The sequence below is a fragment of the Oncorhynchus mykiss genome, chromosome 5, assembly GCF_013265735.2.
Source record: "Oncorhynchus mykiss isolate Arlee chromosome 5, USDA_OmykA_1.1, whole genome shotgun sequence".
In the NCBI taxonomy this organism is placed as follows: Eukaryota; Metazoa; Chordata; class Actinopteri; order Salmoniformes; family Salmonidae; genus Oncorhynchus; species Oncorhynchus mykiss.
In genome coordinates this window covers 29,431,230-29,449,965 of record NC_048569.1, presented here as the reverse complement: position 1 = coordinate 29,449,965, position 18,736 = coordinate 29,431,230, and the positions used below count along the sequence as shown (strand labels likewise).

The window sequence follows — 18,736 nt, the reverse complement described above, 5'->3', positions numbered from 1 at the left end:
CCATTCTGGAAGAAAACCTGATGGAGTCTGCAAAAGACCTGAGACTGGGACGGAGATTTGTCTTCCAACAAGACAATGATCCAAAACATAAAGCAAAATCTACAATGGAATGGTTGAAAAATAAACATATCCAGGTGTTAGAATGGCCAAGTCAAAGTCCAGACCTGAAACCAATCGAGAATCTGTGGAAAGAACTGAAAACTGCTGTTCACAAATGCTCTCCATCCAACGTCACTGAGCTCGAGCTGTTTTGCAAGGAGGAATGGGAAAACATTTCAGTATCTCGATGTGCAAAACTGATAGAGACATACCCCAAGCGACTTACAGCTGTAATCGCAGCAAAAGGTGGCGCTACAAAGTATTAACTTAAGGGGGCTGAATAATTTTGCACGCCCAATTTTTCAGTTTTTGATTTGTTAAAAAAGTTGGAAATATCCAATAAATGTCGTTCCACTTCATGATTGTGTCCCACTTGTTGTTGATTCTTCACAAAAAAATACAGTTTTAAATCTTTATGTTTGAAGCCTGAAATGTGGCAAAAGGTCGCAAAGTTCAAGGGGGCCGAATACTTTCGCAAGGCACTGTATATACATTCTATAGATACTGTACTTTTTTAATGTTTCAATGGAACCAACCAAAATCATACAATTATTTCATACAAAATACATTTCACCAAAATCAAGATTTCATAATTATTGGCACTCCTCATTTAGTACTTAGTGCCACCACCTCTGGCAAGGGTAACAGCATGGTATTTTCCTGTAATGTTTAACAAAGTTAAGGAACGCATTTGGAGGGATTTTGGACCATTCCTCTATGCAGATCCTTTCAAGATCCTTCACATTCTTGGGTTTGCACTTATCAACTGCCCTCTTCCACTCAGCCCACAGGTTTTCGATTGGATTGAGGTCTGGCAACTGAGATGGCCATGACAGAACATTGATTTTGTTGTCACAGAACCATTTCTGTGTGGATCTTGAGGTATGTTTTGTGTCATTGTCTTGTTGGAAAGTCCACATACAGCCAAGTTCCTGCCTTCTGGCAGAGGCAACCAGATTGTCAGCCAAAATTGCGTGATACTTGGTGGAATTCATTATGCCATCAGTCTTAACCAGTGCCCCTGGACCTCTGGAATTAAAACAGCTCCAAAACATCACTGACCCACCACCATATTTCACTGTGGGTATGAGGTGCCTCTCCTTGTAAGCATCTCTGTTTCGACGCCAAACATTCCGATAATGTTTCTGACCAAAACGTTCAATTTTGGTCTCATCTGACCAGAGCAGATTACGTTTGGCAAACTCCAAGCGCTTGCGTCTGTGTCTAGGGGTCATTAAGGCAACCCTGGCAACTTCTGGCAACCCTTCCAAAGAGCCTGTGGTTGTGGAGGTGGCGTCTGATGGTGCTTTTTTAAACCTGGTGATCCCAAGACGCCACCAAGGCCTGCAATCCTTTCACAGTGATTCTTGGGGATTTTGTTGCTTCTCTCACCAAACTCCTCCCTATCCTGGGGGGCAAAATGCATTTGCGTCCTCTACCCGTGAGGTTTTCAACTGTTCCATATCTTTAGAATTTTATTTATTTCCTGGTTTAATTTTGGTAGATGTTATTTACAATAATCTTTAAGGGTGCCATTAATTGCGAAACCTTGATTTGGAAGACATTGCTTTTTAATTAAATCAATAAATTATTTTGTTGGGTTCCATTGAAACATTCATAAAGTGCAGTATTTTTCACATGTTGTTATTTTGAGTTTATCTCTATAGTTATAGTGTTTTGTTTTTTTAAAGTATTGTTTGTGCATTGCCAGTCATGGGTGCCAATAATTTTGGAGCCCACTGTATATATATATATATACAGCACCAATCAAAAGTTTTCTTCAAAGTAGCCACCCTTTGCTTTGATGACAGCTTTGCACAATATTGGCATTCTCTCAACCAGCTTCATGAGGTAGTCACGTGGATTGAATTCCAATTAACATGTGTGCCTTGTTAAAAGTTAATTTGTGGAATTTCTTTCCTTCTTAATGCGTTTGAGCCAATCATTTATGTTGTAACAAGGTACAGAAGATAGCCCTATTTGGTAAAAGACCAAGTCTATATTATGGCAAGAACAGCTCAAATAAGCAAAGAGAAAAGACAGTCCATCATTACTTTAAGACACGAAGGTCAGTCAATACCGGAAAATGTCAAGAATTTTCAAACTTTATTCAAGTGCAGTCGCAAAAACCATCAAGCGCTATGATGAAACTGTCTCTCATGAGGACTGCCACAGGAAAGGAAGTCCCAGAGTTACCTCTGCTGCAGAGGATAAGAACATTAGAGTTACCAGCCTCAGAAATTGCAGCCCAAATAAATTCTTCACAGAGTTCAAGTGACAGACACATCTCAACATCAACTGTTCATAGGAGACTACAAGAATCAGGCCTTCATGGTCGAATTGCTGCAAAGAAACCACTACTAAAGGACACCAATAAGAATAAGAGACTTGCCTGGGCCAAGAAACACAAGCAATGGACATTAGACTGGTGGAAATCTGTCCTTTGGTCTGATGAGTCCAAATGTGAGATTTTTGGTTGTAACCGCCGTGTCTTTGTGAGAAGCAGAGTAGGTGAACGGATGATCTCTGCATGTGTGGTTCCCACTGTGAAGCATGGAGGAGGAAGTGTGATGGTGTTGGGGTGCTTTGCTGGTGACATTGTCAGTGATTTATTTAGAATTCAAGGCACACTTAAACAGCATGGCTACCCCAACATTATTCAGCGACTCGCTATCCCATCTGGTTTGTGCTTACTGGGACTATCATTTGTTTTTCAACAGGACAATTACCTAACACACCTCCAGGCTGTGTACGGGCTATTTGACCAATCACCCAAACTCAACCCAATTGAGATGGCTTGGGATGAGTTGGACCGCAGAGTGAAGGAAAAGCAGCCAACAAGTGCTCAGCATATGTGGGAACTCCTTGAAGGCTGTTGGAAAAGCATTCCTCGTGAAGCTGGTTGAGAGAATGCCAAAAGTGTGCAAAGCTGTCATTAAGCCAAAGGGTGGATACTTTGAAGAATCTCAAATATAAATATTTTTTTATTTGTTTAACACTTATTCTACAATGTATAAAATAGTAAAAATAAAGAAAAACCCTGGAATGAGTAGGTTTGTACAAACGTTTGACTGGTACTGTATATAATATACTTATGAATCAAATATTACCCCACTACAATACAGATATATGAATGAAACCAGCATGGTGCAAGGAAACACTATCATTCATGTTTCTGTTTTGTTTCAATAAGTTAGAAGCTGACATATGCTACAACAACGTTCTCAAGATTGTGACAGTGTTAGTGAGCGAACAAGTCATGTCTGGACTTCTACAGTACCATGACAGAGCAGCTCTCAGCATGTCTCCCACATAGTCTCCAATAAGGAGGGCAGATGTGATCGGGGGTCCGAGGTGTTGATCCAATTCACAGGTCTCTGTGGTGACAGGACAAGGGGAAAGCATTGAAACATGATAACAGGCCCTCTCCTCCCCTCTCCTCTCCTCTACACAAATGCAGATAGCAGAGCATTGACGCGCCAGACCATTCCAACCACATCACATGTAGTCCCTTTCACAACATGGCAATGGAATCAATGTCTGAGACTAATCATGCAGCTTGTCTCAAATTCAATGAGTGATCTGAATGGCACTGTCCATAATCATATAAAGATATCAAAAGATTAAAGATTTTAAAGACTCCAGTTTCGAACAAGATAGCATAGAGAACACACACTCAAAGGGAGTTTTTTTTCAAGAGTTTTAATAATTTACTACAAAAAAAGAGTGTAAAAGTCACAGATCTCTTCCCCAAGATAGATCTGTCTCATATTCAAAATGATGGCAGATGTCACAAATTTGCAAACTTGCCCTCTTTTGTACTTGAATGTACATTTCTTGGCAAATACACCCGTGGCTGTATTTTGAATGAGACTTCATATGTATATATTTATATTTAAAAAAGCCCACAGCAAAAAATACTTTATAGGAATCACTTAAAATAAAGTCAATTAAACCAGCATGAAATGTACAGCTTTGAGAAATTTGAGAAAAAACCCAGGTGAAAAGTGTATATACAAACATGCTAGGAATTGTACAAATAGCAGGGCTGTTTGAGTGGAGCTCAAGAAATAGGCTTTTCTGATGGTTTGCTTGACATCATTTAGGACCACCACTGATATAAAGCATATTAGTTAAATATACAACACTCATGTAATGCTCAAATACATACCATTGAAATCTATTGCCTATTTCAAGTTTATTTAGCAGGAGAAGAGAGACACTTCATAAATATATCTTTCCTACAATATTAAGCTCCTTAACTTAAACTCATTAAATAAAACTGCAAAAAGTTGACATTTCAATCATTGAAAAAAATATAAAAGTATAGAACTAAAATACATTTTCTTTGATAAAAGATTTATACTGTATTTGCCTCTTCAAAGAGAAAGTTATGTATAAACCACTATCACCATCATGTGGCTGTTTTAGAGAAGTAATATATGTATATACACACACACATATACATATATATATATATATATACACAGATATATACACATATATATATATACACACACACATATATATATATATATATATATGAGTTTATATGCATGATATACTATATATAAATATGAAATGTTATAATTTTTTTTTATTACAATTTGCTTCAAAACGTCAATTTCCATTTCCGACCCCAAGGTGATTGATATTACATTTGGAAAAGACCTTGATACATTTTTTTCTTCAAAATGTAATTTTAAATATTAAAAATAATTCTAAATTCTTCACAAATGTCAGTTTAACTCTATAAACAAGAACCTCTGTTCATTATTTGTCAAATAGTATTCAGTGTGTTCATATGTACAGCAATAAAATTGTAACTTCCAAAAGTAAGGAAAAAGTGCCATTATCAAATGCTTTGACCTCACAGGAAATTGTTGTGTTCTACGCCCTTTTATGATTGTTGGTATGAATTTCATTACTAAACCGCGAGCCAATGAACTCACAACCACAGTTCCTTACAAACGTGTAAAAGTGTTATTGAAGGTAGGAAGCTGCTGTGTTGCTATGGTCAGTTGGTTCCCTGGTTGTTGGAGTGTGGGGCAGATACAGGACACCTATGCAGGTGACTCCCAGGCTCCCATCCTACATGAGGATGTCTGTATCTCCCAGGGTATCCCTGTTATGGCTGGTAAGGGGGATGGTGCAAGTCTTCATGCAGGACCACACTACAGGTCACATAGTGCACCCTTTAACATGTTTCCTCCATGACTTCAAAACAGTCTGATCTGATAATGACAAGTGTAACACGGAAATGTCCTATTATGACAATAAAAAGGGCATAGCTGGATATCTCCATCTTCTCTCTCAGACGGTACGTGCCTTTTCAGATGGTTGTTGGCACATCACCGCATCTTACAATAACCGTTTTTAAAGGTAAGAATTGCACTGGACTGGTCTCATGGCTGACCATACTGTTCATGTTCAAAGGTCTCTCTGTACTGTACATAGGCGTTTGTTTTCCCAACCAAGGACCAGCACAATCTGTTGTCCTACTGCCACCATTTTGGCCATCAATCCACTGAATTAAAGCCATGATTTGATCACAGATCACATGGTAATACTAGGTATAAAAGAGGTCCATAAGTCTCACCCTATCTGTCCGTTCTGAATTTTGTTAACAGACCTCTGGCTCTCTCTGGTGTCCCAGCAGAGACATTGCAGGCAGGCAGGCAGGCACACATGACCTCAGAGGCCATGGATTGTACAGAACTCAGTTTCCTCAGCTGTCCATTAGTAAGTCCCATTGCTAGAGCATGTTGAGGACGGCATTGTACATCTGTGTGAGCACAGCCAGGTGAACGGGCAGGCAGGAGCGGCGGTCCTGGGTGGCAGGGTTACACGTCAGCCACGAGAGGGCGTTGTACTGCTCCAACACAAACCTACAGCAGGACGCAAGACATGAGCACCAGGGTTTGGGGTTAGAGAGCACATAACATGAACATACATCACACTAAATGAAGTGTTGACCTTTATAGCCTTCAAATGATCCCTGCACATACTCTACTACTTCATCACAGAGGGCAAGTTAGTGACAATAACAACCAATATGACAGAGTAAGAAGAGGAGACGATAGGGTGTTATACAGTAGAAGGTAGGATGGGATGGGTAGTGGATACTGGGAGGGTTTCAGAATTCTCTGGTTTTCCAGAAATCCTGTTTTAATTTTGAGAAAGTTAATGGAGTTTTGTAACCATAGGTACTGGGCATATAGCATAACCTACTAACCTGAGCACGTCAGAGGTGGTCTTGGAGTCCAGAGGGTGAGGTATCCTCTTGGTCGTCTTGTCTGAGCTTGTCTGATTGGGTTCATCTGATTGGGCTGTGGCAATGGCGATGTGGTGGTGTAAAGATGCCTGTAGAGGAGAAACAGGGGTAAGTGTCTGAACACACACTTACACACACACATACACAAAAGTATTCACCCACACGCACACCCATCCCACCCCCCACCCCACACACACACACATACGCACGCATCCCCACCCTCACACACAAAATCAACAAGTACGTGGATCCCTTACCTTGAGAAAGAGTGGACACTGGTTCTGAGCCTGAGGGCAGGAGGCCCAGAACCAGTGAGGCAGGCTGTCGGCCTGGGCAGTGGAGACGTAGTATCCCAGGGCTAGAGGCTGCTGCTTCAGCTCCTCCGGAGGGTTCTCCCTGGACAGAAACCTCTCTCCCTGACTCTGGAGGACAGAGGGAATATGAAGGATATATGGCCACCAACAGTGGATAGTTCAGATGAATTGAGTCACTTAGCCTGGTTCCTGAACTCACCCTGTTATGCTGGAAGTGTGAGCTTCCCCCCATGCCAGAGGGGGAGCCAGGGGAGGGTACGGGGGAGGTGTTGGGGGAGGGGTGCAGGTTGAGAATGTCATGTCCTATGTCATTCTCCAGCTCGTCAGGGAAAGGCAGGTCGAACATGTCGTCTGGAGACAGAAACACAGCAGAGTTATCTATCTAGTCAGTTACATATACATATTCCTCTGAGCCTATTCCAAACAATCCTGAGAGAATTGTACCCTCTGGTGGGGATATTTGTGAACTTCACACAACTTAAATCCAGCAACAGTTACTGTAAAATGCTAATTGCCCATATTAAGCCTTCCAGCTCAAGTATAGATTTTAGATATAATGTTATTGCCGCTAACATATTGGTTGTACTGAATAAACTTGTACACTGCATTCAACATGGAGGTCTAATGTGGAGCCCTTACCGGCGTTATCCTCTGTGGGGTAGGAGCTGGCAGCCAGCTGTGTGGTGGCGGAGGTGGGGAATACCAGGATGTGGGTACAGGAAGCGTCTTGAGGGGTGTTCAGCTGGGACGTCTGCAGGTTGAGGGCTGTGCTGCGACCAAACACCGAGCCCATCGTCACTGCGTCTGCACACGCACACACACACACACACACACACACACACACACAAAAGTGCCATGTGTATGATAGTAAACCTATGGGCCCTGTCATGCAACAAATCCCATGAACATGGCCTCCATAATGATGGAAATGCTCCGGCGCTCCGTTGCCAGGGAAGCTGATGGGGACTGAACACTGCACATTTCCAACAGCCCGCTTCAGACCAATTCAGACCAACTTATTATAAATAGTATGTCATGTAAGATTTACCTCAATAGAGCTTAGTGTGTGCTTGGCAATGACATCCTTTGAGTGTGTTAGTTTGAATTGCTGTGCACAATGTGCTACAGTGCAGTCTATACTGTAAAATCCACTCGGCCTAACCTTACCTCAAAATGCTGCAATCGCCATTATGTCTGCATTACTGTGAGCTGTGAAGTGAGTGTGGCAGCTCGCAGTGCTCCCTGAGTGTGTGGCAGCTCGCAGTGCTCCCTGAGTGTGTGGCAGCTCGCAGTGCTCCCTGAGTGTGTGGCAGCTCGCAGTGCTCCCTGAGTGTGTGGCAGCTCGCAGTGCTCCCTGAGTGTGTGGCAGCTCGCAGTGCTCCCTGAGTGTGTGGTAGCTCGCAGTGCTCCCTGAGTGTGTGGCAGCTCGCAGTGCTCCCTGAGTGTGTGGCAGCTCGCAGTGCTCCCTGAGTGTGTGGCAGTATTGGGGTTAAACACACTATTACACTGTTCACCCTTAGCTCATAACATCATGTTGTATCTGCAACTCCAGGGCTTACAGAGTGAGCTCCTATAACATCTATTAAATATGTCTATTATATCTGGAAGGTTCACTAAACACATCATCCATGGGCCCAGCAGTGCTGCTGCTAACCTGGCATCACCACGATGGAGCCCTGGGGCTCCATGGCAACCAGGCAGGCACTGAGGATGGAGGGGGAGTCGGCGGAGGAGATGCCACACATACGACATGCCTCCTTCAGCTGGCGACTGATGGAGTGGAGAGAGTGCTCCCCCAGGAGAACGCTCCAGTCTGGAGGGAGGGAGGGAGACTCAGATCAATACAGTGAATTGTTCTACAGTCTACTGTCATCTCCTCTGGATCAACTGAAATACTGAGGCCGAAAATATCGAAACAATAGTTCCAGCAGATCTCACCTTCCACCAAACACCAGGGATATTGAAACAGAGTTAGCTGCACTACGCTGAACTCACCTTTCAGTTCACCATGTCCTAGTCTGCCCAGCCGACCAATCACGATCCTCCATGGGAGTGAGGTCATCTGGATGATGCCGACACACCAGTCCCATAACTTTTGCAGTCCCATCTTCCTGGCTGAGACCTTGGGCCACCGCGCTCTGAGGAGGAGCAGGGAGTGACAAGAAGAACGTTTGGTAATGTCTATATAGCATCATGAACTGTATAAATATAAAGGTTCTGAAATGCTACATTAAAGTGTATTACTTTACTCAATATAATATAGCCTAGCCTACTATACATAATAGATATTATATGATATAATTTAATGAACGACAGGATGAAAGGATTTGACATTATCTAACATTAGCACAGCATCATCAACACCTCATAGATATCCCACACCCTCCCAGACCCTGAGTGATTGAGTAACTGATTGAGTAACTGACCTGTTAGGCACATCGATGTTGATGATGCAGGTCTCCAGTAGCTCTCCCTGTTGGTCGGTGCAGGAGACCAGGATCCAGCGCTGGTCGTGGGACAGGCAGTAGCCCACAAACAACACGTTGTACCTGGGAGGGATCTCTGCCCACACCTCCCCTGGCTCCGGTTGCTTGGCACGGGTAGGACCCAGAATGTACGGGGGAGAGTAGCCCTGTAGAGGGCTGGGGTGCTGGGGAGGGGACAGGGGGAGAGAGCGGGACGGGGAGTGAGGAGGGAGGGGGGGAGAGTGGGATTGTCAGACATTTGGAGCATTTACTAATCAGATGAGATGTGTAGGTAGGGTAGGCCCCTATGTGTCTGAGTGATTGTGTTTGAAGCCTGTGTGTGACTTTGAATGGGTGTACATGTCTTTAAATGTGTGTTTGTCCAAGCCTTACCTCTGGGCTCTTGAGCACAGATTCTAGGGTGGAGGCGGGGCCAAAGCCGGTCAGAGACTTGATGTGTGTCTGTGTGGGTAGGAGGCGTCTGCACTGGGAGTAGGCTGAGAAGGCCAGGGAGCGCAGGTGCTGCAGGTACAGAGGGCTCTCACCACTGGCTGGCTGGAGCAGGTACTGACATGGCACCACCTGGACAACCCATACAGAATGAATGAGCACTCTTGTATGAGCAGATCCGTGGTAGGACACCCATACAGTGTCTTCTGGCACTCTATTCCATATATAGTGCACTCCTTTTGACTAGAGGGCTCTTTTCAAAACTAGTGCACAATGTAGGGATTAGGGTGTTCCCCCACAGTCTCAGTCACTCATCCATACAGCCATTAACATTGAACCATACAGAAGCAAAGCTATAGGTGGTGTAGGAGGGAGTACAGTACAGTATATGATCCTACCTGTAACACCAGTGCTGGTCTCATGCTCTCCGGCAATGTCTGTAGCATCTCTGTGTAGCAACGCAGCAGCCCTAGTAACCACACACTGCCTGCCTCCACCTCCTCACCCTCCTCCTCCTCTCCTCCATCCCTCGCTCGGCCCAAGCACAGGAAGGGGTCCACCACGTAGATCACGATGGCAGGGGGGTGGGCGTGGCTATCGGCCGAGTCCGCCAGCGTGGGGATGCCGATTCGCTCCCGCTCCGCCACACTGGGACAGGGGGCGGAGACATATATCATGATAACATAGAAAACTGAATAATAATATAGTAATACAATAGTAATAGAGCAGCATAGATGCCCTGGGTCCTCACCTCTCAGGGGTCTCTGGCTGGCTAGGTGGTGGTGGTGGGGCATTGGGGGTATTCTTGACCTCAGTGGACCCTCCTTGGGTGCTCTCTGCTGGACCTGGCTGGCCCGAGGCTGCTGCTGCTGTGGGGGTTGGGGTGCTTTCTGAGCTGAGGGCCACTGGGGGGGCTGTTGCCTCTCCCTCAGCAGGGGCCCCAGGACCATAGGGGGGCTGACTGGAGGAGGGGGCAGGCTGGGCTGAGGAGGGCGTAGGGGCTGGAGGAGGCTGAGGCTTGGGGGGTAACAACAGACTGCTGTCCAAAGACAGGGCAGACAACTGTGGACCTGGATGAAGGAAAACATAGAGGAAGATTTAGAGTTGAAATGAATGGAGTAGTTAGTGTTTAGGGGTGGGGGTGTTGCAGCACTCTCAGCACCCCTACTTCCTGCGGCAATGGTTAGTGTATATACATACAGTACCAGTCAAAAGTTTGGACACACCTACTCATTCCAGGGTTTTTCTTTATTTGAACTATTTTATACATTGTAGAATAATAGTGAAGACATCAAATCTATGAAATAACACATGGAATCATGTAGTAACCAAAAAAGTGTTAAACAAAGATTCTTCAAAGTAGCCACCCTTTGCCTTGATGACAACTTTGCACACTCTTGGCATTCTCTCAACCAGCTTCATGAGGTAGTCACCCAGAATGCATTTCAATTAACAGGTGTGTCTTGTTAAAAATAAATGCTTCACAGAGTTCAAGTAACAGGCACATCTCAAAATCAACTGTTCAGAGGAGACTGCAAGAATCAGGCCTTCGTAGTCGAATTGTTGCAAAGAAACCACTACTAAAGGACACCAATAATAAGAAGAGACTTGCTTAGGCCAAGAAACACAAGCAATGGACATTAGACTGGTGGAAATCTGTCCTTTGGTCTGATGAGTCCAAATGTGAGATTTTTGGTTGTAACCGCTGTGTCTTTGTGAGACAGAGTAGGTGAACGGATGATCTCTGTATGTGTGGTTCCCACCGTGAAGCATGGAGGAGGAGGTGTGATGGTGTTGGGGTGCTTTGCTGGTGACATTGTCAGTGATTTATGTAGAATTCAAGGCACACTTAAACAGCATGGCTACCACAGCCTTCTGCAGCGATAAGCTATCCCATCTGGTTTGTGCTTACTGGGACTATCATTTTTTTTTCAACAGGACAATGACCCAACACACCTCCAGGCTGTGTAAGGGCTATTTGACCAAGAAGGAGAGAGATGGAGTAATGCATCAGATGACCTGGCCTCCACAATCACCCGACCTCACCCCAATTGAGATGGTTTGGGATGAGTTGGACCGCAGAGTGAAGGAAAAGCAGCCAACAAGTGATCAGCATATGTGGGAAACTGTTGGAAAAGCATTGGTGAAGCACAGGTGAAGCTGGTTTAAGAGAATGCCAAAAGTACTCATATGTCCCAACTGGTACAATGTCCCTTCATCACTTCAGACAATTTCAATCATAAAGTTCAGTGTTTCACCTAGCTGCTTCCTGCAGGTGCGCGCATAGAGTTTGAGTTTTCTGAGGTTGTCGCTGTGTTGCTGTCCAGCCCAGGGCCCTGTGAACCACTGGTCTATCTTCTCCTCCTCATGCCTCTCCTTCTGTTTCTCCTTATCGGTCTCAGTTTCTGTCTCTGCCCCCACACGCACCAGCCCATCTCTGGAGACCTTTGCCAGGGGTCTGTGTTTCCCCAACCGACACGTCTGAAAATGACAAAAAGTAGGGATCAAGGGCTATAGAGCACATACACAGTATCCCACCCAGTGTCTTCAAACATTCACAGGAGGTGGAGACATCTAATTGGTAATTGTATATTCTGAAGGAAACAACAACTAAGGAATTGCTAGAGGAGAGGTTTGGGATATAGTAGTATAATAGGACTTACCTCGTAGACAGCGCTGAGCTCCTGGAAGAAGGCCTGTGCCCCGGCCAGCAGGGTTTCAGAGTTGGGGCAGAGCACCAGGAAGGCCACGTCCCTCTGTCCCCCATATGGTTCCAACAGCAGCTTCTCCCAGAAGGGCAGCGCCAGGGGTGACAGCGCCAGGAAGTTACGGTCATAGTTATCGTAGTAGCCCAGCAACAGGGTAGGGATGGGAAGGGGCTCGGGCGACTCCTCTGACCCTGGTGAGAAGAAAGATGAGAAGATTTATGGAAGGCTGGATTGGACTGAAAGAGGTCAGGTGATTGTCATGTTCGATTACATTTCGCCAGTTACCCTTTGTACAGCAATATTTAGGCGGCCTACACCTGAAATGTTGACATCAAATATAATTTACACAAAAGTGAAGTCACAAACAGTTAATGGGAAATCTATCAGTACATTTCAAATATCTACTGTAGATACGTCAATAAAGAGTGTCCCTGGTGGCTTACCGTAGGATCCCCGGCCGGCCATCTTGTGGAACTGTTGCCATGTGAGTGGACCCTGGACATGCTGGATGTTCTCCCAGGTCCGGCCCGTTCGTTTCTTCTGGATGGCGTCCTGGAGGAAGGGCTGCAGGGACAGCAGCATACGCACCACGTCCTGGGACGACAGAATACTGATGTCCAACACTAGGGAGAGACAAGGACACACACACACACGAGAACACACACACGAGAACAAACACACACACACAGAAATACATACATGACATAAATGAACATTAGACATCATACACATTGAACGTCACATTGGGGCGGCAGGGTAGCCTAGTGGTTAGAGCGTTGGACTAGTAACCGGAAGGTTGCAAGTTCAAACCCCTGAGCTGACTAGGTACAAATCTGTCATTCTGCCCCTGAACAGGCAGTTAACCCACTGTTCCTAGGCCGTCATTGAAAATAAGCATTTGTTCTTAACTGCCTTGCCTAGTTAAATAAAAAATAAATAAATAAGTCTGTATCTAACATGGATTTAAACTTTGGTTTGATCTTTTTTAATTTTCCATTCTAAGAAACAATATGCTACACTACATGACCAAAAGTATGTGGCTCATCTAACATCTCGTTCAAAAATCCTGGCCATTAATATGGAGTTGCTTGCTACGCCCTTTGCTGCCTTAACAGCCTCCACTTTTCTGGGAAGGCTTTCCACTAGATTTTGAAACAACGCTGCGGGGACTGCCACAGGAGCATTAGTGAGGTCGGGAACTGATGTTGGGTGATTAGGCCTGGCTCACAGTCGGCGATCCAATTCATCCCAAATGGGGTTGAGGTCAGGGCTCTGTGCAGACCAGTCAAATTCTTCCCCACCGATATTGACAAAACAGTTCTGTATGGATATCGCTTTGCGCACGGGGGCATTGTCATACTGAAACAGGAAAGGGCCTTCCACAAACTGTTGCCACAAAGTTAGAAGCACATAATCGTCTAGAATGTCATTGTATGTTGTAGCATTAAGATTTCCCTTCACTGGAACTAAGGGGCCTAGCCGGAACCACGAAAAACATTATTCCTCCTCCACCAAACTTTACAGTTGGCACTATGCATTTGGGCAAGTAGCATTCTCCTGGCATCTGCCAAACCCAGATTCGTCCTTCAGACTGACAGGTAGTAAAGCATGATTCATCAGCCTAGAGAACGCGTTTCCACTGCTCCTGAGTCCAATGGCAGCAAGCTTTACACCACTCCAGCCGATGCTTGGCATTGCACATTGTAATCTTAGGCTTGTGTGCAGCTGCTCGGCCATGGAAACCCAATTCATGAAGCTCCCGATGAATAGTTCAGTTCTGCTGACGCTGCTTCCAGAGGCAGTTTGGAACTCGGTAATGAGTGTTGCAACCGAGGACAGACAATTTTTACGTAATACGCCCGTTCTGTGAGCTTGTGTGGCCTACCACTTCACGGCTGAGCCGTTGTTGCTCCTAGACGTTTCCACTTAACAATAACAGCACTTACAGTTGACCGGGGCAGCTCTACTGGTCAGAAATTTCACAAACTGAATTGTTGGAAAGGTGGCATCCTATGACGTGGCCACATTGAAAGCCACTTTGCAAGTCACTAAGCTCTTCATTAAGGCCATTCTACTGCCAATATTTGTCTATGGAGATTGCATGGATGTGTGGTCTATTTTATACACCTGTCAGCAATGGGTGTGGCTGAAATAGCCAAATCCACTAATTAAAAAGGTGTCAGTAAACTTTTGTATAGATAGTGTATTTATAACTGTAATCAGTTCACCGCAGATAGACAGCCACTATCAGTTCTATCACCACTGTCATCCCTACTGTCATCCTCCAATTACTATCACCCCTTGGCATCCTTCTATCATCCCAGCCGGATCCCTCCTCCTTACCGTTGGTGTGAGGCCAGGAGTGTAGAGCGCTGCTCCTCACAACAGCCGGATCTACTTTCCCCCCGGCGGGGTTATCCACATACTGCTGCCCCTGAACCAGCGCGTTGTAACACTCCACACACGCATCACTGCCATCCGCCCACTGCTTGTCAGCCATCCAGCTCTGGAGCAGTGCCCCCTGGCGGCCGTGGCAGGAGCAGGCAGGAGGGAGGTGTAGGGAGGCCAGGGAGGAGATGGGCTGGGAGCACTGCTCCTGGAGGAGCTCCATGACAGAGGAAGGGGCGGGGGAGGAGTCCTGGGGGCGCTTGGCCCGGGGGTCTCCCATGGGTGGGTCTCTGCGGCACAGCGCCAGCCTCCTCTCGGCTGCCAGGCCCACCTCCGAGCCCCTCCCGAAGATGTCCAGCTCGTCCTCCAGGAAGAGGCCCGTGCCATGGGCCAGCCGGCGGTTGACGATGGCGCTGAAGCCGCACATGCAGCGGTACTGGTCCTCGAGAGTGGAGTCGGGGATGTACACGCCCACGTCGGCGCCCTTCACGTTCATGTTGCAGGCGCAGATGCAGCAGCTGTCAAAGTTGCGATCTTTGAAGACGTTGAGGACTGAGTCAGAGAGGAGCAGGGCGGCGTACAGGCTGTGGGCCTCGGGCAGGGCGGGGCAGGACGCTTGGGGCTCAGTCAGGGAGCTCATAGGAAGGCTGGTGGAGGGCGTGGAGGCAGGGGAGCTCAGCTCTGTCCCGGTGCCCTCCTGCTTCACAGAGCCCTGCCCGCTGGCCGTGCCAACGCCCTTTGGGGTGCGCGGGGTACGAGGGGTGGGGACGGAGAAGCGGGGGGTGGCAGGGGAGGGAGAGGGGAGGATGCCACCGGTGGTGCCTATGGATAGGGCACTGGCACTCATCTGGGCATACTCCTGGTCCCCAACACTGGGGACGTTGCTGGAGGACACACACACACAGTAAACTCAACGTGGTAATGTTTAAGGTACATTTTATGAACATCCATCCAGCTGTAATAGAACCAACCCTGGTACAGTACTTACACATATCCATCTCTGATGAAGGAGGGCGGCAGGGAGGAGTAGTGCTCCATCTTGGGCAGCAGGGCCCAGGAGGGCCGGTAGTAACACTGGTCAGGCACCTTGATGGGGGGCAGACACTGACTGGGGAGGGTCCGCAGCGGCGCAAACATGGAGCAGCCCATCTGTGGCTGGACAGACGGGACACGGTACACAAATGAGAAGTCCTGCAGAGGGGGATGGGGAAGGAGAGCTCATTGTAAATGTGTTCCCACAGTATCACAATGTGTCACAGAGAGACAATTAAGCACTTAACAACGGCACAAGTTGAAACAGGCTGTATGGTGAGGAGCAGTTCAGGTATTTGGTTCCACATACCAGTGAGTCCTCTAGCAGGCCGGCAGGTATAAACATGCTACAGCAACATCAGTCAAGATCAAATGAGACGCTAAAGTTTACATTAACACTGGTAGGCTGCACAGTGCCCTGTAGCTACTTTATTTGAAGCATTTTCACTATTATAACATTCTTCATACGACCACCAGTGTTGGGGAGTAGTGAACTACATCTAGTTCAACTAGTAATGTAACTGTAGCTGTAGCCTGGTGGTAGTTGAATTACAGTTGGCATTTAACACTGTAGCTTACTACTGGAACTACACATGACTTTTTCTTCAAAAAGAAAAAAAAAAATGGGGGAAGTAGGCAATCATTTCCTTTCTTTTTTGGTGTCAGACCTGACTAATTCTCACTTGAAACATATGTAGATTTAGAGTTTAATAGGCTAAATTACACATTCTGTTAACATATGACCCCTAAGTGATCTGTCTTGCAATTTGTAGTCAATGACATTACAGAGTTACATATTTTTCACATAAACATACTTTTCACAAAGTGGTTTGGATGTAGTGAACTACTTTTTCAGAGTAACTTTAGGGTAGCTTTAGTGTAGTTTAACTTCTTCCAGTGTGAAGTAATTGGTAGCTTGGTAAATTCTAAACACTGACGACCACTAACCATATTAACCAATTTGAATATATCAATGATGTCACATACTACAGACTTAATCATTTCCATTCCCATTGCTTCTGTGGTGCCTCACCGTAATGTCCTCATGTTTAGGACTGGCCATGCCTTCCTCCACCTCCATCCGGTACTCCTGGAGCTGGGTGGAGGACAGGGGGCCCAGGGGGTGGTCAGAGCCCCCCGAGGGGGCTGGTGGCTCTTGGCTGGGGGTGTCACGGTATGTCATGATGGGGGAGAAGGCCGGGTGCTGCTCCAGGGAAGGGGGTGTGGGGAACATCCGCTGGAGGTCTGCTACTGCTGAATGGAGAGAGGGATGGGGGGAGGAGATGAGGGGAGGAGAGAGAATAAGAGAGAGAGAGAGGGAGAGAGGGATGGGGGAGGAGATGGGAGGAGAGAGAGAGAGAGAGAGGGAGGGATGGGGGAGTAGATTTGGGGAGGAGAGAGAAAGAGGGAGGGAGGGACGGGGAAGGAGAGAGAGAGAGGGAGTGAGAGAGGGAGGGACGGGGGAGGAGATGAGGGTTGGAGAGAGAGAGAGAGAGAGAGACGGGGGGAGGAGATGAGGGGAGGAGAGAGAGAGAGGGGGGGGGGAGGGGGAGGGATGGGGGGAGGAGAGAGAGAGAGAGAGAGAGGGAGAGACGGCAATGGACAACGAGAGATAAAACAGACAGAAACAGGCAGAGAAGATATGAGAGAAGGAGAAGAAGAAAGATTATTATTCCCAGGTCTCAGAATCATGCTAAACTAAGCTAAGATAACATGCATAAGATAACAAACAAACTGCTGAACATGTGTACATGTAAAGATAGACTCACTTGAAGGATAGGGCACAGCCACCCTCCCATCCCTTCGGTCTTCACCTCCTGATACCAGGACCCTGGCTGTGTGCTGATTGGGGCAAGCAGTCTACAAATTATTATACAACACATATCTAAGTCTCCTTGGATAAAAGTGTCTGCTAAATGGCATGCACAGTAAAGTATACAATTATTTATTATTATGATGAGTGTATAGCGCTTTGTTGAACGAGGGAATGAAAATGAAACAGATTTTAGACATCCAGTAATTGTTCAAATGTTTCTCACCCCAAGTTCCTCCTCATCCTCGTCGAAAATGTTCTCCAGGTCTGAGATGAGGACCACCAGATCAGTCTCCCTGGTTAGAGGAGGGTTTTGGGCTTTGGCTGCCTCATCGTCCTGCGGTGAGTCATCATCTAGAAACACACAAACAAGACAATCAAACACAGCGCAAAGAACACACCTCATAATACATGCGTTGTCAACATTCAAATCCTTACCAGCTTTGGGGGCAGAGCTAAAGATGGACATGGCATCTTTCCCATCAGGCAGTGCACCGTTGCTGATATCCTCTCCCTGGAAGACAGTTATATTCATGAAATGTTGTCAGCAGGTGATTGTCAACCAAATTAATTGATAAACTTTATCAAAACAAATAGGCCTATGGGCTAGGCTACATGAGGTGTGCGGCTATGATTTGAAAAAGTCGTAACGAAAGGCACGTGCTGTTTCTTGCCTTACTGCAGAAATGATATATTATATCATTCACAAGTGATAATATAGGTATCATTCACAAGTGATAATATAGGTATCATTCACAAGTGATAATATAGGGAATCATTCACAAGTGATAGGCTAATATTATCACCCATCAGACTATTCTTGATTTAATATTGTCTTTACACATACTAAATAATATATGAGTGAAATTAGTTTGGAATTAGAATGGGCCATTATCATGCACATGTCTCGGAACAGGGGCAGGGGAAAAAATACATGTCATATATCCAGTTACAGAGGCTTGCGAATGTATTCACAACCCTTGGCATTTTTTCTATTTCGTTGCCTTACAACCTGGAATTAAAATACATTTTTAGGGGGTTTGTATAATTTGATTTACACAACATGCCTACCACTTTCCAGATGCAAAATATTATTTGGGGTGAAACCAACAAGAAATGAAAACTTGAGTGTGCATAACTATTCACTCCCCCAAATTCAATACTTTGTAGAGACACCTTTGGCAGCAATTAGA

The 18,736-nt window shown here is 46.0% G+C and overlaps 1 protein-coding gene across 5 annotated transcripts in view; it reads right to left on the bottom strand.

Annotated features, from left to right (window-relative positions):
• Positions 1–3,785: 3,785 nt before the first annotated feature.
• The window catches only part of LOC110523581 (mediator of RNA polymerase II transcription subunit 13-like), a 104,903-nt gene continuing 89,952 nt past the window's right edge, over positions 3,786–18,736 (bottom strand). For 2 of the 5 annotated variants that reach the window (XM_036977231.1, XM_036977233.1), the window contains exons 12-31: positions 17,982–18,057; positions 17,770–17,897; positions 17,500–17,590; positions 16,764–16,984; positions 15,687–15,889; positions 14,654–15,582; positions 12,754–12,933; positions 12,266–12,501; positions 11,861–12,083; positions 10,354–10,672; positions 10,001–10,250; positions 9,546–9,734; positions 9,114–9,337; positions 8,683–8,825; positions 8,342–8,500; positions 7,327–7,491; positions 6,887–7,038; positions 6,631–6,795; positions 6,335–6,462; positions 3,786–5,987 (exon numbers count right to left, since the gene is read on the bottom strand). In XM_036977231.1, the coding sequence (XP_036833126.1) occupies positions 5,855–5,987; positions 6,335–6,462; positions 6,631–6,795; positions 6,887–7,038; positions 7,327–7,491; positions 8,342–8,500; positions 8,683–8,825; positions 9,114–9,337; positions 9,546–9,734; positions 10,001–10,250; positions 10,354–10,672; positions 11,861–12,083; positions 12,266–12,501; positions 12,754–12,933; positions 14,654–15,582; positions 15,687–15,889; positions 16,764–16,984; positions 17,500–17,590; positions 17,770–17,897; positions 17,982–18,057 (4,314 nt within the window). In that variant the 3' untranslated portion in view covers positions 3,786–5,854. The remainder of the gene's footprint in view (positions 5,988–6,334; positions 6,463–6,630; positions 6,796–6,886; positions 7,039–7,326; positions 7,492–8,341; positions 8,501–8,682; positions 8,826–9,113; positions 9,338–9,545; positions 9,735–10,000; positions 10,251–10,353; positions 10,673–11,860; positions 12,084–12,265; positions 12,502–12,753; positions 12,934–14,653; positions 15,583–15,686; positions 15,890–16,763; positions 16,985–17,499; positions 17,591–17,769; positions 17,898–17,981; positions 18,058–18,736) is intronic. The other 3 variants (XM_036977232.1, XM_036977234.1, XM_036977235.1) reach the window with 3 other exon arrangements.